This window comes from Lepidochelys olivacea, assembly GCF_965140295.1.
Source record: "Lepidochelys olivacea isolate rLepOli2 genome assembly, chromosome: 21".
Taxonomy (NCBI): domain Eukaryota; kingdom Metazoa; phylum Chordata; order Testudines; family Cheloniidae; genus Lepidochelys; species Lepidochelys olivacea.
The window spans coordinates 18,165,417-18,191,699 of record NC_140431.1 but is presented as its reverse complement, the minus strand read 5'-3'; the positions used below and the strand labels follow the sequence as shown (position 1 = coordinate 18,191,699).

Sequence of the window (26,283 nt, the reverse complement as noted above, 5' to 3'; positions counted from 1 at the left end):
AGATGAAGCTACCACTCAGTCAGTATATGTACCATAAAGGTGGCAGATAGTTCGTATTTTTTTCAAACAAGAAACAGCAAATTTGGCTTTAAAAAATAAACAAATATTCTCGTGCTTGGTGGCTGATGGGTTTTTTTGTTTGATTTTGAATATATATTTTTCTTTAAAAGGTGGCAAACCAAAGGGTCATTTAGGGCAAGATCAAGTTTCCTTTCAGCTCTGAGTAAGGGACAGTGTGAAGATGTGCTGCTACAGAAAGAGCAATGGAAAGGAAGCGAGACTGAATTTGCACAGCAGGGAGGGAAGTACGCTGTATTGACTCATTACAGCAAACTCTCACCCCACAGGCCACCAACCAGAGCTGGCTGAACACAAGGGGAAGGGAGAACAGCCATGGGATCTGCCTAATTCCCAACCCCATCCAAACAACCAGATAAAAAGCAATGACTGCATTGCCCAACCTTTCAAACCAGCACATTATACCGCTCAAGTCCCTGCTGCTCTCCCCCACCCTGGACTCAGATGTAAGCGGGTTTGATGTGGCCACACAGGAGAATAAGTGGAGGCTTTACTTTCCCTAACAAGCCCCTCCAGCTGATGCAGCCCTAAACAAGGCTAAGTCACAATATAGCCTTAAACAGTAAATCTGCAGCTATCAACTAATGTGACCTCACTGATCATCTTAAATCAGGACAAGATAAACCCGCATATTCCACACATTTTTGTGGACTCTGAATTTGACTTCAGCTATCATTGCAATTCTGAGATGCATGTATTGGTCAGAGAAGTATTTAAAATGAGAGCCTTCTGTCTCATTTCACAAGTGATATATGAAAGTCACTAGGCTCTTCATAAAGAGGAATTAAGTTTAAGATTAGTGAGCTGCTGAAGTATACACTGAGATGAAGATGTTTAAAAATGCGCAGGTGGCCGAGGGGAGGAGGTTGGAAGTTACCTGTAATTTCTTGTTTTCTGAAACATCATGAGATCAATAAAGAATTCCCACAGCTTAAAACTTCTGTGTCTCTGAAATCACACTTTAGGTACCTTACACTGCCTCACTCCTTCTATGTTTCCACTGGGTTCCAAGGTCAGCTCCTTTCAAAAGCCAGTTAAGTACATGGGAAGTACATCCGTTCAAAGACTGAGAGGAAGGAGGATGGTGAGTGATGCATTTTCTTTAACAGCTAAATAATGACCCAGAATGACAGGAAATATGAGAGGAAGGATGTAGATGAGGCACTGCCAAATTATTCAGCATTATAGAGAAGATCTACAAAGAAGTCATGGTTCCCCTTCCTTTGCTGGGAAGTTGTGTTCCAAACACCACCAGAAAGGAAATAAACTTGGAACAAACAGGGGGCAGCCAAGAGCTCTAGCGTCCAACTAAAGGGCACCTGACAAGACTCCACAAGTGCCTCAAAAACTCAAACCACCTTATGTGGAACATAGACCCAGGAATGGAAATCCACTGAGACAGGTCTCTCTGGAGAAGAGCATGTGAAATAATCATCTTAAGTAAGTCTAAAAAGCAATGGCTGCATTGCCCATCCTTTCAAAACAGTACATTATACCAGCTCAAACAAATTTAATTCATCCAATACGTTATTGCTATAGTGTGCAATACATGCATAAGCTATTGCAAAGGTGTGTTAACAATTGATTTAAATTGTCAACCTTACAGAAGAAGCCAACATAAAAGAAAAGGAGATAAATGACAATGAGCACAGAACTCCAATGACATACGGGCACTCCATGGGCCATCAGCGTATTTGGGTTCATAATGGTGACAAGCTGATGCAAAAGATCAGGTTGAGACACAAATAACTCAGGAGCCAGCTTCTTCATTACGTCTTCCAGCTGCTCAGCCGCATATCCCGGGGCTCCATACCACGTTTTCGGTTCACCCCTGCAAGTTTAAAAAAAGGGGATGCTAAATACATTCACATTTACAGGCTCTTGCTTCACAACACATTGTACAGAAAAGGATGCTAAATAAGCACTATTCAGGAGTGTACTAAGGGTTCTCTACATGGTGGAGTAACATGCTATACAGGGGTGTAATTTCTACAGCTCACTAACATGCTGTGCATTAATTCATCCATATAGACTTTACTGGTGCACTTTAAGATAGCACTGTTCGAAACAATACTGGTCACGTACACTGGGGAACCTTTAGTCTACACAGACCAATTAATGTACAGCACATTAGTGCACTTTAGAAATCACACCCCCATAGGGTGCATTACCCCATCACACAGACAACCCCTAAGACTCTATCCTAGGGGTGGGCAAACTACAGCCCATGGACCACATCCGACCCACCAGCCATTTTAATCCGACCCTCGACCTCCTGCTGGGGAGCAGGGTCTGGGGCTTGCCCTGCTCCAGCACTCCAGCCGGGGAGCAGGGTTGGGGGTCACTCCGTGCAGCTCCCGGAAGCAGCAGCAAGTCCCCGCTGTAGCTCCTATGCATAGCGACAGCCAGGGGGCTCCGCTCCACATGCTACCCCCGCTGCTCCCATTAGCCGGGAACTGCGGCCAATAGGAGCTGCAAGGGTGGCACCTGTGGATGGGGCAACACAACTTGCCTCCATGTAGGAGCCGGAGGGACATGATGCTGCTTCCAGGAGCTGCTTGAGGTAAGCGCTGCCCGGAGCCTGCACCCCTGAGCCACCCCCCACCCCAACCCCCTGCCCCAGTCCTGATCCCCCTCCCACACTCCGAATCCCTTGGTCTCAGCCCAGAGCACCCTCCTGCACCCCAAACCCCTCATCCTCAGCCCTATCCCAGAGCCTGCACCCCAAGCCGGAGTCCTCACCCCCCATGCCCCAATCCCCCTCCCACCCTCCAAACCCCTTGATCCCAGCCCAGAGCACCCCCCTACACCCCAAACCCCTCATCCCCAGCCCCAACCCAGAGCCTACACCCCCAGTCAGAACCCTCATCCCCCACACACACACTTCATCCCCCTTACCCTAACCTGGAGCCCCATCCTGCACCCTGAACTCCTCATTTCTGGCCCCACTCCAGAGCCCCCACCCCCAGCCCGAGCCAGAGTTTGCCCACCCCTGCTCTATCCACTGCCATAACTCTTAACATTTAATGCTACAGGCTCTCTCTTCAGACTTAACCCATAATTAGCTAGATTTCTGAATGTGTAATTTAAAGTATTTTGAAATTGCCTGTAAGAGTGTATTGTGGAATTCCACTTTTATTGCCTCGAGCAAATCTGTTCAGGTTAGTGTTCTTTCACTGCAAATGCAACAAATTCCACCTGGGGCCTGACAACCTCTGGCTGAGGCAGAATCGCCATAGAAGCAATATATAGCAACTCCTCACTTAACGTCCTCCCTGTTAATGTTGTTTCGTTGCTGATCAGTTAGGGAACATGCTCGTTTAAAGTTGTGCAATGCTCCCTTATAACATTGTTTGGCAGCTGCCTGCTTTGTCCACTGCTTGCAGGAAGAGCAGCCCGTTGGAGCTAGTGGTGTGGGCTTGGAACCAGGGTGGACCGGCAGCCCCACATCAGCTCCCTTAAGTTCCCTGTGCAGCAGCTGCCCAGCAGGCTACCAATTGCCAGCAGTTCGGTTGTCCCTCCCCCACTGCCCTGTGCTGCTCCTGTCCTCTGCCTGGAAGCTACTCTGGGAGCCTCCTGCTTCTTGTGTAGAGGGGTGGGGGAAGAGGGGTGCTACTGTCAGGGTGTCCTCCTCCCCCGTAAGCCATCTCCACAGAACAGGGGGCGGGGAGGACGGGGAGAGAGCAACGACGACACAACAGGGCTTAGGACTTAGGGAGCTTGCTGGCAGCAGCTGCTGTCTCAACTTGCTGATCTATTTTAAAAGGCAGTGTACTTAGAGTGGGATCAGTGTACTCATAGGGGCGATGCATGTCTCTCTCTCACACACACAGTGTGTGTGTGTCTCTCTCTCTGTACGCTGTCTCTCCTCCCTCCATTCCTGCTGCTTTGTAGAGTGTGAGGCTACATTAACAACAACATGTTAACCCTTGAGGGCTCAGCCAAGTGCTAGTTCATCATTTAGCAGCAAGGCATTCCCTGGGAAATATCCCACCCTCTTCCACCCTCTGACTCCACCACCTCAACCAAGCTTCACAATCATCATCATTGCTGTGTATAGTATTAAATTGTTTGTTTAAAAGTGTGTGTGTGTGGTCTTTTGCCTGGTGAAAAATGTTCTCCTGGAACCTAACCATCCCCTATTTACATTAATTCTTATGGGGAAATTGGATTTGCTTAACATTGTTCCTCTTAAAGTGGCATTTTTCAGGAACATAACTATAATGTTAAGCGAGGAGTTATTGTATAACAAATGGAAATAAATAGCAATGCGTATAAAATTAGAAGGTGTGAAGTACAGAAAATTGATAAAGAAAGCTAAAAGGAAAGCTATTTTTTAAAAACATATTAGGAACAAAAGAAACCCTAGCAAGAATATAGGACCAACACTAGATAGTCATGATAAAATTGTTATTAAAGATGCAGAACAGTCAACCTGTGAAACTCTTTGCCAGAGGATGTTGTGACCACTGTTCCCTCTAAGCTGTGTGCGCGCACACAGATCTTAAACCCCGCGCACATGGCGAAACACCACGCGCACTCCGGCTTTTTTTTTGTTTGTTTTTTGCACTTCAGCAGCGGCACAGAAGAAATTGTTTGAACACACGGCCTGTTAAAAATTAGAGGGAACATTGGTTGTGACAGCCAAGACTATGACACGATTCAAAAAAGAACTCAAATTCATGGAGGATAGGTCCATCGATGGCTATTAACCAGGACGTTTGCCAGAAGCTGGGAATAGACGACAGGAAATGCATCATTCGATGATTACTTGTCCTGTTCATTCCCTGTGGGGCACCTGGCATTGGCCAGTCGGAAGACAGGATATTGGGGCTAGATGGACCTTTGGTCTGACTCAGTATGGCTGTTCTTATGTAACAGATACAAGCGTTCAAAAAGTATTCATGTTCTGTACTTGGAAAGAAGCGGGATGATATACTCGTATCAGATGAGAATGATGAATTACTTTCCAATCCATTAGTAAGGAAGGAGGATGTTAGATGCCATCCACTAGAGATAAACATTTTTAAAGTCAACAGGCCCAAATGACTTGCTACCAAAAGTCCTAAAAGAGATGGCTGATGAGATCTCCAGCCACTGTTGTTAATTTTTAATAAATCTTGGACAATAGGGGAAATTCCAGGAAATTGGATGAGTGCTCATGCCAATATTCAAAATTCAAAAAATTGATAAGATGCTCATATGAGATTCAATTGATGAAGTACTAAAGGATAGGAATATAATTAATGTCAGTTAACATGGTTTTATGGAACACAGGTGTTAATGAAAGAATTAAATCAGGTTTGTTTAAGATTACAAGTTTGGTCAATAAAGATATCTACATTGATTTCAGACTTGTTAAGACTTAGTTCCACATGACATGCTGATTAAAAAATTAACACTATGCAATATCAGTAACTGACAGATCTCAAAAGGTAGTGGCATCAAATGGGGGTGTTTCTAGAGAGGCTGTAGGCCCAATGCTAGTCAACATTTTCATAAATGATCTGGAGGTAAATATAAAACCACTGCCAATAAAATCTGCAGGTAACAAATACAGGTGGAACGGTAAATGAGGAGATGGTCAGGGCAGTTATACATAGTAACCTGGATCACATAGGTCCTTTCAAACAAAATGTGTTTTAATATAGTCAAATGCAAAATTGTGTGTCTGATACAAAATTACTCAAGATAGTTAGTTCCAAAGCAGGCTGTGAAGAGTTACAAAGGGATCTCAGAAAACTGGGTGTCTGGGCAACAAAATGGTAGTTTAAATTCAATGTTGATAAATGCAAAATAATGCACATTAGAAAACACAATCCCAATTATACATATAAAATGATGGGGTCTAAATTAGCTGTTACCACTCAAGAAAGAGATCTTGGAGTCATCATAGACAGTTCTCTGAAAACATCTGCTCACTGTGCAGCAGCAGTCCAATAGGCTAACAGAATTTTAGGAACCATTAGGAAAGGGATAGATAAGAAGACAGAAAATATCATAATGCCACTATATAAATCTACGGTACACCCACACCTTGTATACTGTAAGCAATTCTGATTGCCTCATCTCATAAAAGATGCATTAGAATTGGAAAAAGTATAGAGCAAGGCAACAAAAGTGATGAGGGGGATGGAACAGCTTCCATATAGAGCAATGTAAAAGATTGGGACTGTTCAGCTTGGACAAGCGATTACTGAGGGGGGTATGATAAAAGCGTATAAAATCATGAATGGTGTGGAGAAAATGAGTAAGGAAGTTTCATTTACCCCTTTACAGAACACATGAACCAGGGCTCACCCAATGAAATAAACAGGTGTAGTAGGAAGAGAGCCTGAAACATAAGCCCTTGTATCAGAGGCCTGGTATGAGGCAGGACCTGCTCACAGAATCTGGTAAGAACAGGGATGATACTGCATAAATACAATAGGCAGTAAACAAACAAAATAAACAAAAGAAAGTTCTTCTTCTCACATTGCACAGTCAATCCATGGAACTTGTTGCCAGGGGATGTTGCAAAGGCCAAAACTATAATGGGGTTCAAAAAAGAATTAGGTAAGTTCACAGAGCATAGGTCCATTAATGCCTATTAGCCAAGATTGTCAGGGATGCAACCTAATGCTCAGGGTGTCCATAAACCTGATTGCTAGAAGCTGGGAAAGGGCAACAGGGTGGATCACTCAATAAAGTGCCCTGTTCTGTTCACTCCCTCTGAAGCATCTGGCACCCAACACCGTCAGAAGACAGGATATTGGGCTAGATGGATCATTGATCTGATCCCATATGGCCATTCTTATGTTCTTCTTATCTTCTTAGGAAGAAGGAAAACAAGCAATGCCTGCAGTCTGAGGGACTATGCTGGAAAGTATTTAGGGAGTCACATTGTTGACAAGCAACTTGAGATGAGTTTCCAGTGTGACAATGTAGCAAAAAGGGCTATATAAACAGGGGCGTACTGAGTACGTATCAAGTATCAGGGGTAACCATGTTAGTCTGTAGCCACAAAAAACAATGAGAAGCTCGGTGGTACCTTAAAAACTAACAGATTTATTTACGCATAAGCGTTCGTGGGTAAATTTTTAAATACTTAGTCTTTAAGGTGCCACCGGACACCTCGTTGTTTGAGTAGGTATGTCTCTATATTGCATTGGTGTCACCTATACTGGAATATTGCGTACAGCTCTAGTTGTCCACATTTTAAAAAGGATGTTAAAAAAATGGTAATAATTTTTGCAACAGGAACTTGGTTAATCCTGTTGATGTATGAGGAAGAATGGAATTAAATTCCCTTTCCCATAGCCAAAGTGCTCGGAAGAATAAAAGATAAAATGTCACTAATCACAACAAATAAGATTCTGAACACTCAGAGAGAGCAGATATGCTGTTTAAGAAAGTGCCATTTCTACAGTCTCTTTAACCATACCACACTTTAAGGGATATAAATTGGCTTATGTGAAAACCTGTGAAAATTTATGACCACTATGGAAACAGACTTGGGGTGGGATGGAGGTGTGTAACATTGTGGTGCAGGCGGTGTGACCTAGTGGTCAGAACAGGAGTCAGACATACTGGTCTGATCAGAGCCAGAAGGTGGAACTGGAGTTGTGGTTGGGAGACAAGCAAATGGCTGGTGCCAGGAGTCAGAGCAGAACTGGAGTCATGGTCAGGAGATAAGCCAGTGGTTAGAGCAGAACCAAAGTTGTGGTCAGGAGACAAGCAAGTTGGTCAGAGCCAGGGGTTAGGAGAAGAGTCTGGTGCTTTTTGACCAGAAACAGGCACGGGTTTGGAGAAAGGTCCAGTAACGGAAAATGGTCTGGACCAGCTGCGGGCATGGAATGCTTTGAGCATCCTCTGTGCTGCTGTTGCTACATGGCTTAAATGATGATCTACTGGATGTCCAATCAGGGAGCACACTCACTCTATGAGAGCTTATTGTGCCCAACCAAGCTCATTGGGTTGCCAGGTGGCTGTGCCTGCAGCCAATTGAGTTTCTGACAGTACCCCCACATGGGGTCCTCATCCCTGGCTTCTCAGGGTATCATTGGTGAAATTTCTGAAGGAGGTCAGGAGTGTGAACTTTATCTTCTGGCTCCCAAGATTACTCCTCTGGCCTGTACACTCCTTCCAGTCTATCAGATACTGGAGCTTTAACTGATCAATCTGGAATCAGTTCGCATACTTCCTCTTCCTGGACTATTACTGGGGTTGGGTCTACCCTGTCAGGGAAGAGATTGTCGATGAACATCTTGAGGGAAACACAAAAGATGCAGTGAATCTTGAGAGATTCTGGGAGCTGAAGACAACTATGTTTATTTGTTCAATGATCTGAAATGAACCCAGGCAATGGTGGTCAGTTTTCAAGTTCTGGGTCAAGACACAAATTTTATTCCCTACAGCATGGCTAGGGCAGCTCATCTCTTTTGGTTAGCTTATAAGATCCTTTAGCAGCCAGTAAGTGCTCTTTGAGGTCCTCTCCAGGACCATGGTTGCTTGGATGACAGAGCCTTCTGGTAGGTCCGGATGAAACCAGGGTGAAAACTGAAATTTGCAAAGAAGGGAGTCTGCTGAGTGGAAGCCTGGGTTAAGTTGTTGTATGCCAAATCGTCCAAACACAGTAGTGGAAGCCAATCATCCCAATGGAAATTCAAAAACCAGCAGATACTGCTCCAAGTTTCAGAGTAGCAGCGTGTTAGTCTGTATCCGCAAAAAGAAAAGAAGAACTTGTTAGTCTCTAAGGTGCCACAAGTACTCCTTTTCTTTTTGCTCCAAGTTTTGACTGATTCTTTCTATCTTGGCCATCTATCTGCGGATGGTAGGCTGTTGCGGTAAGGGGCCTGGTGCAGGGTTGGAGAAATTCCTGCCAGAACAAAGAAATAAACTGAGGACTTCAATCCAAAATTATGCATGTCAGCATGCTGATACCAGAAGACATACTCCAGGAAGACTGGTGTGGTTTTCACAGACAGATGAAATGGTGCGGCAAGGACTCAAATGGGCCATCTTGGTTAGAAGAACCACCACAGTCAGGATAACAGTGACCTTGAGAGCATGGTAATTTCACAATAAAATCCACAGAAAGAGCGAACCATGAACATGGCTATGTGGGATGGGGTTGAAGGAGGTCCAATGGCCTTGCTTGTGGTTTCTTCGTACAGGTGCAGAGTTCACATGATTGAACATAGTGTCTTAACATCTGTTTGTAGGGTTGATCACCAGCAGTACCTAGCAATCATGTTCCAGGTTTTACACTGACATAAATGACTCACCATGGGTAAGTCATGACACAGTCTTAGTACCTGAAGCCAGAAGTTGCCCTCAGGAATGCAGAGGTGATGCCCACAATAGATGTGGTCTTGTTGCAGGCAAAACCTTGAGTCTGGGGAGGCGCTGGTGATTCTTAGAGACCTGCAGATTGGGACCACAAACGGATCACCTCGTAGCCGTTTCTTGCCCCTGATCTGGGGTATTAACTGTCCCACTTTAGTATCCAAGAGAAGGGGAGTGGAGAGGGAGGGACCTGGGCCCGCCCTCTACTCTGGGTCTCAGCCCAGGGGCCCTAGGGATAGCAGCAAACCACTTGAACTAGTGATTCCTTCCCCTGGGCTACTTCCCTCTCTGGCCCTTCAGCTTGTGGGGCTTCCTGCCCTCTCTCTGCTTGGGCCAGGTTTCTCCCAACCTCTTGTGTCTGTGGAGTCCCTCTGCTCTGCACAAGCCAGGTTTCCCTTTACCTAGGGTCTTGGTCTTCTGGCCCGCCACAGCACTTCTCCAAACTCTCCTCTGCTTCCCTCCAAACTGCTCTCCTTCAAACTGCTCTCTGCTCCAACACCAAACCACTCTGCTTCAACTCCTCCAACTGTCTGATTGAAACAGGGATTTTTTTAATCAGGTGACTGGCTTCAGGTGCTCTAATTAATCTATAGCAACCTCTCTTCCTTCTACAGGGAATAAGGCTCTCATCATCCTGGGGCTTACATATCTTCCCACTATCACCCTCCTGCTGGCCTCTGGCCATGCTGTATCACACACTTTATATCGGAGGGCACCTTCCACTTGGCGATAGCAGTCATATTCCGAGGGTCCCTGACAACTGCCACTAGGGAGATGACAAGGCCCAGAAACACCCTGGTATCCTTGTCAAATTTGTATTTCTCAGGTTTTGTGTTAAGTTGATTTTGGCAAGGCTGATCAAGAACAGTGTGCACATGGTGGTCATGGAGCTCTTGGTTCTCCCAAATTAAATGGAAGTTCCCCAGTGCTAGTTCATCTTTGATAGTCACTGAGCCCCTGCCTAAAGTCGTCACTCAATCCAGTGGGTGCCTGTGGCCAGATATTGAAATTTAACTAAATACTTAGCAATGGACCGGGGTCCCTGCTTTAGGGCATGGGGAGCAGCTTCTGCAGTATTTTCTCTATTAGAGACATCAAAGATGCCCGCCATTGCCTATACAAAGTTCTTGAAGCATTCAAAGAGAGGACTGGACCCCTCCAAGGGCCAGGACACCCACTTCAGGGCCTCTCTGATCATAGAATCATAGAATATCAGGATTGGAAGGGACCTCAGGAGGTCATCTAGTCCAACCCCCTGCTCAAAGCAGGGCCAATCCCCAATTTTTGCCCCAGATCCCTAAAAGGCCCCCTCAAGGATTGAACTCACAACCCTGGGTTTAGCAGGCCAATGCTCAAACCACTGAGGTATCCCTCCCCCCCGATGAGCAGACTAATTACTAATCCCACTTGGGACTGATCCCTGGCACACATCTGTGGCCATAACACAAACAGAAGATGGCACTGATTAAAGAACCCACAAAATTTTGCACAGTCCCCATCAAACTTACCTGCTAAGGGCACCTGGGGTTTACGGGATGAGGATGCAAGGATATGGGGAACAGGAGTCTGGGCTTGCACCTGGGACTGAAGGACTGCATTCTGGTAATGTAGCATGGTGATCTTGTTACACAGATCATACAGGACTACAACAACATTACAGAGGGCGAGTTGGGCTCCTACTAGGTACCTCTATACTGTGAGATGATGTCCCATCTTATCTTTTAGGAGGATGCTCAAACTGTCACACACTGGGGTGTAGGTACCGCAAACTAATGGTCAGAATGGGAGTCGGGTCTAGAGGTTGTAGCAGAACAGGAAGAGGGAACTGGAGTCATGAAGCCAGTGGTTACAACCAGCTGTCAGAGCCGAACCAGTCATGGTCAGGAGACAAGCCAGTGGTCAGAGCCAGGAGGTTTGGAGGAAGATAGAAACTGGGCCTGGAGCAGGAACAGTTGCGGGTTGGTGCAAGGACCAGTACAGGAAGCAGGTCCAGTGTTGCTGCAGGCACAGAATGCATTGAACAGCCACTGTGCTGCTGTTGCTACAAGACTTGAATGATGATCTGCTGGCTTGTGTGCAATCAGCACAGTCACTTAGCGAAAGAAATTGGGCTCAGCCGCTCTCATTAGGTGCCAGGTAACTGCACTTGGAGCCAGCTGAGTTCCTGACAAGAGGACCATCTTGTCCTTGTGCAGTGAGTCATATAGAGTTATAACCATCAGTGATTGCAACTCACTGCCCCTCCTGGCAGATGTGACAACTATCAGAATGGCCATTTTGTTAGACAGGTGATCCAAGGACTAACGCTGCAGGGGCTCAAAAGGGGGAGGACAGAACTCCATGAGTTTTGTTAGTAGCAAAACTCAATTCCTAGAGAGGGACAAGCTATGTCATGGAAGAAAAGAGAGTAGTCAGGCCTTTAAGTAACCACAACGAGGGTGCTTGTGGGTAACACACTAATAAAGCATATAGGTGAACCTTTATGGATGCTGTAGACACTATACATAAAGAGTTCTGGACTAAGTAGTTCAAAACTGCACAGATAAAAGAGAAATGAGGTACAAATCCTCTATCCGTTGCACAGATAGCCCCTTCATTTCTGACCACATCATTTCACAGTGGCAAGCTTTCTGGACTAAATGAGATTCTCCTATGAAGGAGATTCTCTGACAAGGGGATAAAGCAGAACTTGTCCCACCTGATCTGAAGCCCTAGAGAGTGAAACAAATGTCACATCTAGTCCACTATGTTTTCTGAGTTATGCTGCTACTATGGCAAACATTGTGTAAATATCCAGAAGGAGCATGCTTTACCTTGATAGCTGCCACCTCCACCATATTCTGAGACCCTGGGATCCACTTTACACCACTGGGTATGTGTTATTCTGGTCCCGACTGACCAGGCCAGAGCAAGGGACCCAGGTGACATTGCCACGTCCACTGGCTTTGGCTGAATCCTGACCATCGCCTGGGATGTGAGAATTTGTCCTCTCCCTAAATCATTTATGTTCTCTTCCTATCCCTCTCTTTTTTCCTTCTAATAAGAGTTTAGCTTACCCAGTCAAAACTGGTTTCAGAGTAACAGCCGTGTTAGTCTGTATTCGCAAAAAGAAAAGGAGTACTTGTGGCACCTTAGAGACTAACCAATTTATTAGAGCATAAGCTTTCGTGAGCTACAGCTCACTTACACTGCGAAGAGCCTGTGACCAAAGAGGCAGCTAAAAGTGATACCCTAAACTGCACACTGCTGGTACAAGTTTGCCAGCTGTTGGAGTGGCTGATAAAACTGTGCGCTATGTCTGTGTTTTTCCAGCAGTGAGGATGCAAGTGAAAGTCAACACCAGAGATGAAAGCTGAATTTTCTAACTTTGCTGTTCTCTTCTTTCTCCTTTTACATGCATTTGTTTTGTTTTGTCTTCTTGGAAAAGGGACTGGACTTTAACAGCAGCAATAGTTCTAGCCCATCTTAACTTTTTCGCTGTTTCCCAAAAAGGACAGTTACCACCATTGTTGATACCACCTAAAAAACTGTCAAATCCCTATAAAAAATCACTCTACATCTAAAGAAAAAGGGAATGGGATTATGGTTAAAATAAAAGCCTTATTTAATATTTTGTATTTCAAATACTTTAACATTTCCCCTTCTTTTTCTGTATTTTTAATAAAAGGTTAAGAGACTATTTAATTGTGTGTTTGCTACGGAAAATAAGTAGGCTGAGTTAAAACCAAGAAGGTCTCTGTGTCAACTCGAAAGCTCTCTCTCACCAACAAAAGTTGGTCCCATAAAAGTTATGACCTCACTCACCGTGTCCCCCCTAACATCCTGAGGCCAACATGGTTACAACACTGCATACATTTAATATTGGGCAGTTTCAGGTCACCTTTCTCTGAGCCCTATATTCCATCAAAATTAATACAGGAGATCTCCGCCCTCTTAGATACTGCAGGTGAAATAGATGGCATTATTCAGATGTCTCTGGCTGGGATAGGGAGTCCTTCACTTAGAGGGCGAGTGATCCTGTCTTTGGCCTTAACCTTCAGTTTCCAGTTGCAAGGTGTGGGCCATCCTACTGAACAGCCCCTGAAATTGCAGAAATTTGTCCAGAGGACAAGCTACCGAGGAATCTATATTTTTATCCAGCAAAGTAGCTTCAGTGATAACACCTCCTGTAGGTATCCCTTGATCATCAGAAGTCATTTCCTCATACCCTGAAGCCTCACCTCCAATGAACTGTGAAGAAGGCTGAGGAAGGACAGGTTTCTGGTGCTGGAAGTGGAAGCTGGGCCATGACGTAGCAAATTACTCTAAAGTGGATTACACACAGCTAAACACATCAACTATTGAAAATAAAGGCTAGAAAAATGTCTACAAGTGAAGACAGGACAGAGTGGTTTCTAATGTTCTCCACTGCAAAGCAGAAGGAAGCAAGGCAGTTGGAACTACATTTCTTAATATGGGTTCTGAAAGCAAACCCTAATGCCCGGGTGCGGAACTATTCTGGAAAGCTGTGACTCTCTGAAAAGGACTTGAGGAAAATGGTGGTTAGCTAAATTAAAATGAGCTCCTTTTGCAAAAAACTGTGGCTAAGAGGGGTAGATACGATTCTTGGACATACCAACAGAGGAAGACTGAGTAGGACTGTGGTATTATCTTTGCATGCAGCACTGGTGAGACCATGACTGGAATTATATTTCCAGTTATGTCCACATTTTTAAAAAAGGAAGTTGAAAAACTGGAAAGGGTTCAGGTAAGAGCTAGAAGAATCAGTCGAGGTGTGGAAAATGTGCCCCACAGCGAGAAATTTAAGACATTCATCTATTTTGTGGGTAAGAAGAATGGCTCCCTTCAACATTGTGTTGATTAAAGAGCTGACTTGATGATAATCAACAACTACTTATGTGGAGAGAAGATTTCTAATAGCACAAAACTCAACCTATCAGACAAAATAATACAAAGATCCAATAACTGTAAATCACAGCTAGACATATTTAAACTGGAAATTAAGTACAAGTTTTAACATTGAGGATAAGCAACCTTTGGAACAACTTAGCAAGAGATGTCTTTACATCAAGATTGGATGTCTCTAAAAGATAGACTCTAGCTCAACCACAAGTTACTGAGTTTGATGCAGGATTTCGCTGGTTGAAATTCTATGGCACGTATTATGCGGGGGGTGAGATTAGAGTACCATAAGAGTTCCTTCAGCCTTAAAAATCTATGCACTTACAACCTGGACTTAGTCCCTACAAATCAGTGGGGGCTTTGGGATTATTTCCCCCTCCTCTCCAAAACTCACCAATGCAGATAGTTAATGGAATAGCTCCAGTGGTCCTCAATATGCCAGCAAAATGAAGAAAAGCACATTCCTACATAGAGCCAGGGCAATTTCATTCCACATATATCTGCAGTGATGTGAGCAAGTACAGACTGCTCCATCACAGGCATGTTGTTCAAATTCCAGCCACTATCAAGATATTCCTAAAAGTGGAACAGAAAAAAAGAGTCACTGGTCTAAGCCACATCAAGTAAACAACAAAAATGGAAGTAACTTACCTGTTCAGTAACTGAAGTTTTTCGAGATGTGTTATTTATGTGTGTTCCACTGGAGATTGGAAGGCTTTGGCCAGCAGTGTCCATTGAGGCTATGCAGGGAGCAGATGCAATCAAGCCCTCCTGTGCTTGACGATATATAGGGTGTGGAGCAACCAACCACCCTCAGTTCCTTCACCACTACCCAATCCAAGTATTGGACTCAGCAGTTGTGGGGAAATGAGGGTATGTTATGGAACACATACAGACACACATCCAAAGAGGTCGAGTTACTGAACAGGTAAGTAACTTCCATTTCTTCTTTGAGTGCTTGTCTATGTGTGTGCCATGTCTGGTGTCTCCCAAGCAGTATCCATAAAAGAGGGGGTGGGAAATACTGCAAATCTCATTGAACAGGGATTTTAATACATCCTTGTTAAAATCGAGCATCTGGATGTGCCGTCTCCAACAGAGTAATGTTTTGTGAAGATACATTCATTACCGCAGGAGGCAGCCCTACAAATAGCAATTAAAGGAACACCTCTAAACGAGGCTGCCTGTGCCTTGGTTGAATGTGCTCTGATGTTCCCAGGGAGCTGTAAAATGACCGTATCATAACTTTATACAACCTGACACCCATCTAGAAATTCTCTGGGTTGCAACTACCTGAGACCCTTAGATCTTTCAGCAACAGGGGGAAAAAAACCAGCCTTGGGGATGATCCAAATTATTTTATCCTTTCAGCTAAAAGGGCAAGACCCATAAGGACATCTAATGTGTGCACTGCAGCTTTACCCTTGGTTGACTGTGTTTCACAAAGGATACTGGTAAATATAGCAATTGATTTAAACGAAAATCAGACAGCACCTTAAGAAAGAATTTAGGGTGCAGTCCGAGAATAATCTTGAGTTTGTGAAAAATCGTAGACTACACCCAGCAATAAGTGCTTGCAACTCAATCACATTATGTGAGAAATGTAATAGCCATAAAACATGCTCTTTTCAGGGACAAATGCAACAAGGAACCAATGGTTTGAAAGACCTATTATTACAACAGTGAGATCCCAAAAGGAGTAGGCTGCTGCCTAAGGGGAGAAATTCTAACAAGTCCTTAAAAAAAATTCACCAAAGGATGAGAAGAGAGACTGTATAATCCTAAACTGGACAACAATGAGCCAAAGCAGCATTCAAATTGACATGCAGAGAATTAACTGAAAGACCTGAAGTTTCAAGAATATTAGGAATTGTCATTTCCATTGAAGAAAGATTGCACTGTGTTTACACACTCAGACTTCAAGGACAGAAGGGACCATTATGATCATCTAGTCTGACCTGCACAGTGTGGCCACAGAACCTCAATCACCCACTCCTGTAATAAACTCATAATCTCTGACTCATCTACTGAAGTCCTCAAATCTTGATTTAAAGACTTCAAGTTACAGAGAATCCACCATTCACTCTAGTGCAAACCAGCAACTGACCCACGCCCCACATTGCAGAGGAAAGCAAAAAAAAAAAACCCCCGAGGTCTCTGCCAATCTGACCTGGGGGAAAATTCCTTCCCAACCTCAAATATGGCAATCAGTTATATATATGCGCATATAGGCAAGACCCACTACACAGACAGCTGGCAAATAATTCTCTGTAGTAACTCAGAACCTTCTTCATCTAGTTTCCATCTGCAACCATTGGAGATATTTCCCAATAGCAGTCATGTGTTGGCCAAGTGCCATTGTAGGCAATCTCAATCATACTATTACCTCCATAAATTTATCAAGGTCAGTCTTGAAACAAGTTGATGGTTTTTTGACCCACTTCTCCCCTTGGAAGGCTATTCCAGAACTTCACTCCTCCAATGGTAAGAAACCTTTGTCCAATTTCAAACCTAAACTTAATAATGGTCAGTTTATATCCATTTGCCCTTCTGCCAACATTGGCCCTTAACTTAAATAACTCCTCTCCCTCCCACCCTGGTGTTTATCCCTCATGCGCATTTATAGAGAACAATCATAATTCCCCTCATCCTTTGTTTTGTTAGGCTAAACGAGCCAAGCCCCTAAGTCTCTTCTCATAAAGTAGGTTCTCCATTCCTTTGATCATCCTAGGAGCCCTTCTCTGTACCTGTTCCAGTTTGAATTCATCTTTCTTAAACATAGGAGACAAGAACTGTACACAGTATTCCAGATGAGGTTTCACAAGTGCCTTGTATAATGGTAATGACACTTCCCTATCTCTACTGGAAATACCTCATCTGATGCATCTTAGTTTTGCATTAATCTTTTTCATGGCCGCATCACATTGGCAGCTCATAGTCATCCTGTGATTCACCCAAGTATTTCTCCTCTATCTCTTCCAACTCATATGCCCCCACCTTATAGTAAAAATTCTTGTTGTTAATCCCCAAGTGCATGACTCTGCAATATTAATTTCATCCCATTTCTATTACTCCAGTTTTCAAGGTCATCAAAATCTTGCGTGATATTCCGGTTCTCTTCTGTATTGGCAATATTTCCCAACTTTGTGTCATCTGCAAATTTTACTACCACACTCCCACTTTTTGTGCCAAGGTCACTAATGAAAATGTTCAGTAAGATTGGTCCCAAGACTGATCCTTTAGGAACTCCATTTGTAGTCTCCCTCCACTCTGACAGTGCACCTTTCAGCATTACCTGTTGCAGTCTCCCCTTTAACCGGTTATTACCTACCTTTCAATTCTCATATTAATTCCCATTTTATCCAATTTGACTAATAATATCCTATGTGGAACTGTATCAAATGCAGTAGTTCTAATCTACCTGGATTTCAGTAAAGCATTTTTTTGTATAGAAACCTGGTTATCTTCTCAAAGAAAGATAAGTCTGGTCTTGCACAATCTATCTTTCATAAAACCAGGTTGTATTTTATCCCAATTACTGTTTACCTCTATGTCCTTAACAGCTCTCTCTTTCAAAATATTTTCATAGATTCATAGATATTAAGGTCAGAAGGGACCATCATGATCATCTAGTCTGACCTCCTGCACAATGCAGGTCACAGAATCTCACCCACCCACTCCTGTGATAAACCTCTCACCTATGTCTGAGCTACTGAAGTCCTCAAATCGTGGTTTAAAGACTTCAAGGAGCAGAGAATCCTCCAGCAAGTGACCCGTGCCCCATGCTACAGAGGAAGGCGAAAAACCTCAAGGGCCTCTTCCAATCTGCCCTGAAGGAAAATTCCTTCCTGACCCCAAATATGGTGATCAGCTGAACCCTGAGCATGTGGGCAAGATTCACCAGCCAGATACCCAGGAAAGAATTCTCTGTAGTAACTCAGATCCCACCCCATCAAACATCCCATCACAGGCCATTGGGCCTATTTACCATGAATATTTAATGATCAATTAATTGACAAAATCATATTATCCTATCATACCATCTCCTCCATAAACTTATCAAGTTTAATCTTAAAGCCGGATAGGTCTTTTGCCCCCACTGCTTCCCTTGGAAGGCTATTCCAAAACTTCACTCCTCTGATGGTTAGAAACCTTCATCTAATTTCAAGTCTAAACTTCCCGATGGCCAGTTTATATCCATTTGTTCTTGTGTCCACATTGGTACTGAGCTTAAATAATTCCTCGCCCTCTCCGGTATTTATCCCTCTGATATATTTAGAGAGAGCAATCATATCTCCCCTCAACCTTCTTTTGGTTAGGCTAAACAAGCCAAGCTCCTTGAGTCTCCTTTCATAAGACAGGTTTTCCATTCCTCGGATCATCCTAGTAGCACTTCTCTGTACCTGTTCCAGTTTGAATTCATCCTTCTTAAACATGGGAGACCAGAACTGCACACAGTATTCCAGGTGAGGTCTCACCAGTGCCTTGTATAACGGTACGAACACCTCCTTATCTCTACTGGAAATACCTTGCCTACCACATTAGCTTTTTCACAGCTATATCACATTGGCTGCTCATAGTCATCCTGTGATCAACCAATACTCCAAGGTCCTTCTCCTCCTCCGCTACTTCTAATTGATGCGTCCCCAGCTTATTATTAAAATTCTTGTTATTAATCCCTAAATGCATGACCTTACACTTCTCACTATTAAATTTCATCCTATTACCATTACTCCAGTTTACAAGGTCATCCAGATCTTCCCATATGATATCCTGGTCCTTCTCTGTATTGGCAATACCTCCCAGCTTTGTATCATCTGCAAACTTTATTAGCACACTCCCACTTTTTGTGCTGAGGTCAGTAATAAAAAGATTAAACAAGATTGGTCCCAAAACCGATCCCTGAGGAACTCCATTAGTAACCTCCCTCCAGCCTGACAGTTCACCTTTCAGTATGACCCACTGTAGTCTCCCTGTTAACCAATTCCTTGTCCACCTTTCAATTTTCATATTGATCTCCATCTTTTCCAATTTAATTAATAATTCCCCATGTGGCACAGTATCAAACGCCTTACTGAAATCTAGATAAATTAGATCCACTGCGTTTCCTTTGTCTAAAAAATCTGTTACTTTCTCAAAGAAGGAGATCAGGTTGGTTTGGCACAATCTACCTTTTGTAAAACCATGTTGTATTTTGTCCCATTTACCATTGACCTCAATGTCCTCAACTATTTTTCCTTCAAAATTTTTTCCAAGACTACAGATGTCAAACTAACAGGCTTGTAGTTACCCGGATCACTTTTTTTCCTTTCTTAAAAATAGGAACTATGTTAGTAATTCTCCAATCATACGGTACAACCCCTGAGTTTACAGATTCATTAAAAATTCTTGCTAATGGGCTTGCAATTTCATGTGCCAATTCCTTTAATATTCATGGATGAAGATTATGTGGGCCCCCCAATTTAGTCCCATTAAGCTGTTCGAGTTTCGCTTCTACCTCAGATATGGTAATATCTACCTCCATATCCTCATTCCCATTTGTCATGCTACCATTATCCCGAAGATCCTCATTAGCCTTATTAAAGGCTGAGGCAAAGTATTTGTTTAGACATTGGGCCATGCCTAGATTATCCTTAACCTCCACTCCATCCTCAGTGTTTAGCAGTCCCACTTCTTCTTTCTTTGTTTTCTTCTTATTTATATGGCTATAGAACCTTTTACTATTGGTTTTAATTCCCTTCGCAAGGTCCAACTTTACTCTATTACAGGAGAGGGTGGGTGAGGTTCTGTTGCCTGTGTTGTGCAAGAGGTCAGACTAAATGATTACGATGCTCCCTTCAAGCCTATAAACTCTAGAACACTGATATGAAGCTGGGTTTTTTTATTAGACTGTTTGGCCTTCTCTGAGATGGGCTCCCATTTCAACATTGATGCATATGTGAAAATCAACTTTTCAGGAAGTTATGGGGAGAAAGGAACTTTACAAACTTGCGGTGGATCCTTGCACCAATTGAGAGAATCCAAAACTTGCTGTGGGATCCACAGCATCATGACCATATTGTGAACCCACAAGGGGTTGTTAAGACAACGTAGATGCAGTCTCACAAATAGAGAGTTACCAGACTGCATGAAGCAACATGGCCCAACAGGCAAAGACGTGTTCTCACTGCTGACTGATCAGTTCTCACATGTTGTTTAACCTGGCTTGAGGCAGAAATACCTTTGCTGCTGTGGAATTTATGAGGGCCCCAAAAAATTCTATTCTTTGAGCTGGAGTTGCACAAGACTTGTCCTTGTTTATTCCGAGTCCCATGCTGGTGATCAAGAGTATGATCAATATCCAATACTTATTTCTGGGGGGAGAGGTGAGAAGAATAATCCTGCACCAACCAATAATTGAGATATGGCTAAACTAAACTGTTCCTACATCTTAAACACACTGCAACTACGGCCAGGCATTTTGTAAAAGTCATTGGGTCTGATCATCAGCCAACAGACTGCACCCTGTACTGGTAATGCACGTTGCCCACTACAAAAACACACATTTTTCTGATGTGCCAGATGAATGAAAATATGGAAATAAGCATCTTGTAGATTGGGAGCTGTGACCCAATCAAGAGGATCTAGGACAGAAGTGTGGAAGAGAGGGTTACAATGCAAAATCTGAACTGATGTACAAAAAAAAAAAAAAAAAAAAAAAAGTATATTCCTCAGGTCTAATATTGGACGCCAGCCTCCTGATTTTGTAGGAATTAGAAATTATCAGTAATAGAATCCCTCCTCCCTTCCCAAGGGGAACCCAACTGAACCTGTTCCTGAAGTAGATTCTTGTGAGAGCGGTCCTGAAGAGGGATAGGAAAGGAGGTTGTGGGGTGGGCACATTCTTCAACTGGATAAAAGTGTCTTTTTGAACTATTTCCAGCACCATCGGTTGGTGGTGATATCCTTCCAGGCTTCCTGTAAGTAATGCAAATGGACCCCAAAAGTGGTAGAGAAAGATTGATTGACAGCTCTTGATGTAAGCATTAAATCAACTGCTTGGACAATGAGAATGTTTTAGTATTAGCTATAGAGGAGGTAGAAGAAAGTGTTCTTCTAGGAGGGCACTGCTTCTTCCTAGACTCTGCTAAGGATGATAAAATGTAGTAGTGAATGACTACAGCAATTGCCTCTGACAACGGGACTTCTTCCTCTAATACTGGAGCTTAAGAAGGCAGAACAGAGGACAGCACAGCAGCTACTGAAGCAACCCAAACACACAGTGCCGGAGAATCGGTCACCGTTGGCCCCAACGAACTTCAGGTTCTCTCTTTATGAGACCCAACAGAGACTCGGGGTCATTTTAGAAGCAGATCTCTTTCAAGAGCAAGACAGTGGGGGACGTCTCCCTCTTTTTGGTTTTTTTTTTTGAGCAGTTTTAGTTGTGGACTGATCCCTAAGCTCCTTTCGGAAAAAGCGTTTACTCCCATCTGCCTGAGCAGAGGTTGAGGCCACAGCGGAAGTCATTTGTGCTGACAATTGTCCCAGACTGGGAGGATCCTGACCCTCTTCAGGGTCTGAAGCAGGCCTAACTAATTTGTTTAAGAGAAAAAGTTTTAGCCTGTTTTCTGACTGGCTAAACGGCAGTTCTGTTTGTTTGTCTTTCCTCCACAGGACAGAAGCGACTTTGTCTGTACAAAGTGCAAGCTGGTCTCCATATTGGAAGAGAAGGTTCAAGGTCTGGAGAAACAAGCATTGACCTTGCATTGCAGAAGAGAAACTGAAGATTTCCTTCACAGATGTCAGGATATGCTTCTACGAACACAACATTCTGAAGATTCAGAGCAGGCTGAACAGCGGGGGCAGAAGGATGGTGAAGAAATTTGGCAGCATGTAACCTCCAGAACAAGAAAGGGGAGCGTCCATGTTCCAGCAATGCAGATACAGGTAAGCAACCGTTTTCATGTTCTCTCCACTGGTACTAATGCAGAGGGTGGACTAGATGATACATCTGAGGGGAGGGAGCAGAAAGAGACTCCGCCGATTGGAAGGCATGAGAAGCACTGTCCTAGGGATGGGAGTTCCACGACCACCGCTCCTAAGAGAAGGACGCGGGTGGTGATGGTCGGGGACTCCCTCCTCGGGGGGACTGACTCATCTATCTGTTACCCCGACCTGGAAAACCGAGAAGTCTACTGCTTGCGAGGAGCTAGGATTCACGATATGACAGTGAAACTGCCGAGACTCATCAAGCCCTCGGATCGCTACCCCTTCCTGCTTCTCCACGTGGGCACCGATGATATTGCCAACAATGACCTTGAGCAGATCATGGCAGACTACATGGCTCTGGGAAGAAGGATAAAGGAGTTTGAGGCGCAAGTGGTGTTCTCGTCCATCCTCCCCGTGGAAGGAAAAGGCCTGGGTAGAGATCGTCGAATCGTGGAAGTCAACGAATGGCTACACAGGTGGTGTCGGAGAGAAAGCTTTGGATTCTTTGACCATGGGATGGTGTTCCAAGAAGGAGGAGTGCTGGGCAGAGACGGGCTCCACCTAACAAAGAGAGGGAAGAGCATCTTCGCAAGCAGGCTGGCTAACCTAGTGTGGAGGGCTTTAAACTAGGTTCACCGGGGGAAGGAGACCAAAGCCCTGAGGTAAGTGGGATACTGGGAGGAAGCACGAGCAAGAGAGCGCAAGAGGGGAGGGCTCCTGCCTCATACTGAGAAAACGGGATAATCAGCGATTTATCTCAAGTGCCTATATACAAATGCAAGAAGCCTGGGAAATAAGCAGGGAGAACTGGAAGTCCTGGCACAGTCAAGGAATTATGATGTGATTGGAATAACCGAGACTTGGTGGGATAACTCACATGACTAGAGTACTGTCATGGATGGATATAAACTGATCAGAAAGGACACGCAAGGCAGAAAAGGTGAGGGAGTTGCACTGCATGTAAGAGAGCCGTATGAGTGCTCAGAGCTCCGGTATGAAACTGCAGAAAAACCTGAGAGTCTCTGGATTAAGTTTAGAAGCGTGAGCAACAAGGGTGATGTCGTGGTGGGAGTCTGCTATAGACCACTGGACCAGGGGGATGAGGTGGACGAGGCTTTCTTCCAGCAACTAACGGAAGTTACTAGATCGCAGGCCCTTGTTCTCATGCGAGACTTCAATCACCCTGATATCTGCTGGGAGAGCAATAAAGCCGTGCACAGACAATCCAGGAAGTTTTTGGAAAGTGTAGGGGACAATTTCCTGGTGCAAGTACTGGAGAACCAACTAGGGGCAGAGCTCTTCTTGACTTGCTGCTCACAAACCGGGAAGAATTAGTAGGGGAAGCAAAAGTGGATGGAACCTGGGAGGCAGTGACCATGAGTTAGTAAAGTTCTGGATCCTGACACAAGGAAGAAAGGAGAGCAGCAGAATACGGACCCTGGACTTCAGAAAAGCAGACTTTGACTCCCTCAGGGAACTGATGGGCAGGATCCCCTGGGAGAATAACATGAGGGGGAAAGGAGTCATAGAATATGAGGGTTGGAAGGGACCTCAGAACGTCATCTAGTCCAACCCCCTGCTCAAAGCAGGACCGATCCCCAATTAAATCATCCCAGCCAAGGCTTTCTCAAGCCTGACCTTAAAAACTTCTAAGGAAGGAGATTCCACCACCTCCCCAGGTAACACATTCCACTGTTTCACCACCCTTCTAGTGAAAAAGTTTTTCCTAATATCCAACCTAAATCTCTCCCACTGCAACTTGAGACCATTACTCCTTGTTCTGTCATCTGCTACCACTGAGAACAGTCTAGAGCCATCCTCTTTGGAACCCCCTTTCAGGTAGTTGAAAGCAGCTATCAAATCCCCCCTCATTCTTCTCTTCTGTAGACTAAACATCCCCAGTTCCCTCAGCCTGTCCTCATAAGTCATGTGTTCCAGTCCCCTAATCATTTTTGTTGCCCTCCACCGGACTCTTTCCAATTTTTCCACATCCCTCTTGTAGTGTGGGGCCCAAAACTGGACACAGCACTGCAGATGAGGCCTCACCAGTGTCGAATAGAGGGGAACAATCATGTCCCTCCATCTGCTGGCAATGCACCTACTTATACAGCCCAAAATGCCATTGGCCTTCTTGGCAACAAGGGCACACTGCTGACTCATATCCAGCTTCTCGTCCACTGTCACCCCTAGGTCCTTTTCTGCAGAACTGCTGCCAAGCCATTCAGTCCCTAGTCTGTAGCGGTGCATGGGATTCTTCCATCCAAAGGGCAGGACTCTGCACTTGTCCTTGTTGAACCTCATCAGATTTCTTTTGGCCCAGTCCTCCAATTTGTCTAGGTCCATCTGTATCCTATCCCTACCCTCCAGTATCTACCTCTCCTCCAAGTTTCGTGTCATCTGCAAACTTGCTGAGGGTGCAATCCACACCATCCTCCAGATCATTTATGAAGATACTGAACAAAACCGGCCCCAGGACCGACCCTTGGGGCACTCCACTTGATACCGGCTGCCAACTAGACATGGAGTCCAGGTGAGCTGGCTGTATTTTAAAGAAACCTTATTGAGACTGCAAGAATGAACAATCCCAATGTGTAGAAAGAATAGTAAATATGGCAGGCGACCAGCTTGGCTTAACAGTGAAATCCTTGCTGATCTTAAACACAAAAAAAGAAGTTTACAAGAAGTGGAAGATTGGACAAATGACCAGGGAGGAGTATAAATATATTGCTCAGCCATGCAGGAGTTAAATCAGGAAGGCCAAATCACACCTGGAGTTGTAGCTAGCAAGAGATGTTAAGAGTAACAAGAAGGGTTTCTTCAGGTATGTTAGCAAGAAGAAGAAAGTCAAGGAAAGCGTGGGCTCCTTACTGAATGAGGGAGGCAACCTAGTGACAGAGGATGTGGAAAAAGCTAATGTACTCAATGCTTTTTTTTTAGAGTAACACCCGTGTTAGTCTGTATTCGCAAAAAGAAAAGGAGTACTTGTGGCACCTTAGAGACTAACCAATTTATTTGAGCATGAGCTTTCGTGAGCTACACCTCACTTCATCGGATGCAACATGCACAACATCGGATGCATCTGATGAAGTGAGCTGTAGCTCACGAAAGCTTATGCTCAAATAAATTGGTTAGTCTCTAAGGTGCCACAAGTACTCCTTTTCTTTTTGCGAATGCTTTTTTTGCCTCTGTTTTCACTAACAAGGTCAGCCCCCAGACTGCTGCACTGGGCAGCACAGCATGGGGAGGAGGTGACCAGCCCTCTGTGGAGAAAGAAGTGGTTTGGGACTAGTTAGAAAAGCTGGACGAGCACAAGTCCATGCGGCCGGGTGTGCTGCATCTGAGAGCGCTAAAGGAGTTGGCGGATGTGATTGAAGAGTCATTGGCCATTATCTTTGAAAACTCATGGTGATAGGGGGAGATCCCGGACGACTGGAAAAAGGTTAATGTAGTGCCCATCTTTAAAAAAGAGAAGGGGGAGGATCCGGGAATGAGTTACCTAGGGAGGTGGTGGAATTTCCTTCCTTTGAGGTTTTTACGGTCAGGTTTGACAAAGCCCTGGCTGGGATGATATAGTTGGGGATTGGTCCTGCTTTGAGCAGGCGGTTGGATTAGATGACCTCTTGAAATCCCTTCCGACCCTGATACTCTATGATTCTATCAAAAGGATCTGGGGATTACAGTGGACGAGAAGCTGGATATGAGTCAACTGTGTACCCTTGTTGCCAAGAAGGCTAACGGCATATTGGGCTGCAATAGTAGGAGCATTGTCAGCAGATCGAGGGAAGTGATTATTCCCCTCTATTCAGCACTGGTGAGGCCACCTCTTGAGTATTGCATCCAGTTTTGGGCTCCCCACTACAGAAAAGATGTGGACAAATTGGAGAGAGTCCAGCGGAGGGCAATGAAAACAATTAGGGGGCTGGGGCACATGACTCATGAGGAGAGGCTGAGGGAAGTGGGCTTATTTAGTCTGCAGAAGAGAAGAGTGAAGGGGGATTTGATAGCAGC

The 26,283-nt window shown here is 44.4% G+C and overlaps 1 protein-coding gene across 4 annotated transcripts in view; it reads right to left on the bottom strand.

Annotated features, from left to right (window-relative positions):
- Positions 1-26,283, bottom strand: part of KDM5B (lysine demethylase 5B) — a 178,815-nt gene that overhangs the window by 75,783 nt on the left and 76,749 nt on the right. For all 4 annotated transcript variants that reach the window (XM_084611400.1, XM_084611399.1, XM_084611401.1 and 1 more), the window contains 2 exons: positions 14,702-14,883; positions 1,747-1,909 (listed from right to left, as the gene is read on the bottom strand). In XM_084611400.1, the coding sequence (XP_084467526.1) occupies positions 1,747-1,909; positions 14,702-14,883 (345 nt within the window). The remainder of the gene's footprint in view (positions 1-1,746; positions 1,910-14,701; positions 14,884-26,283) is intronic.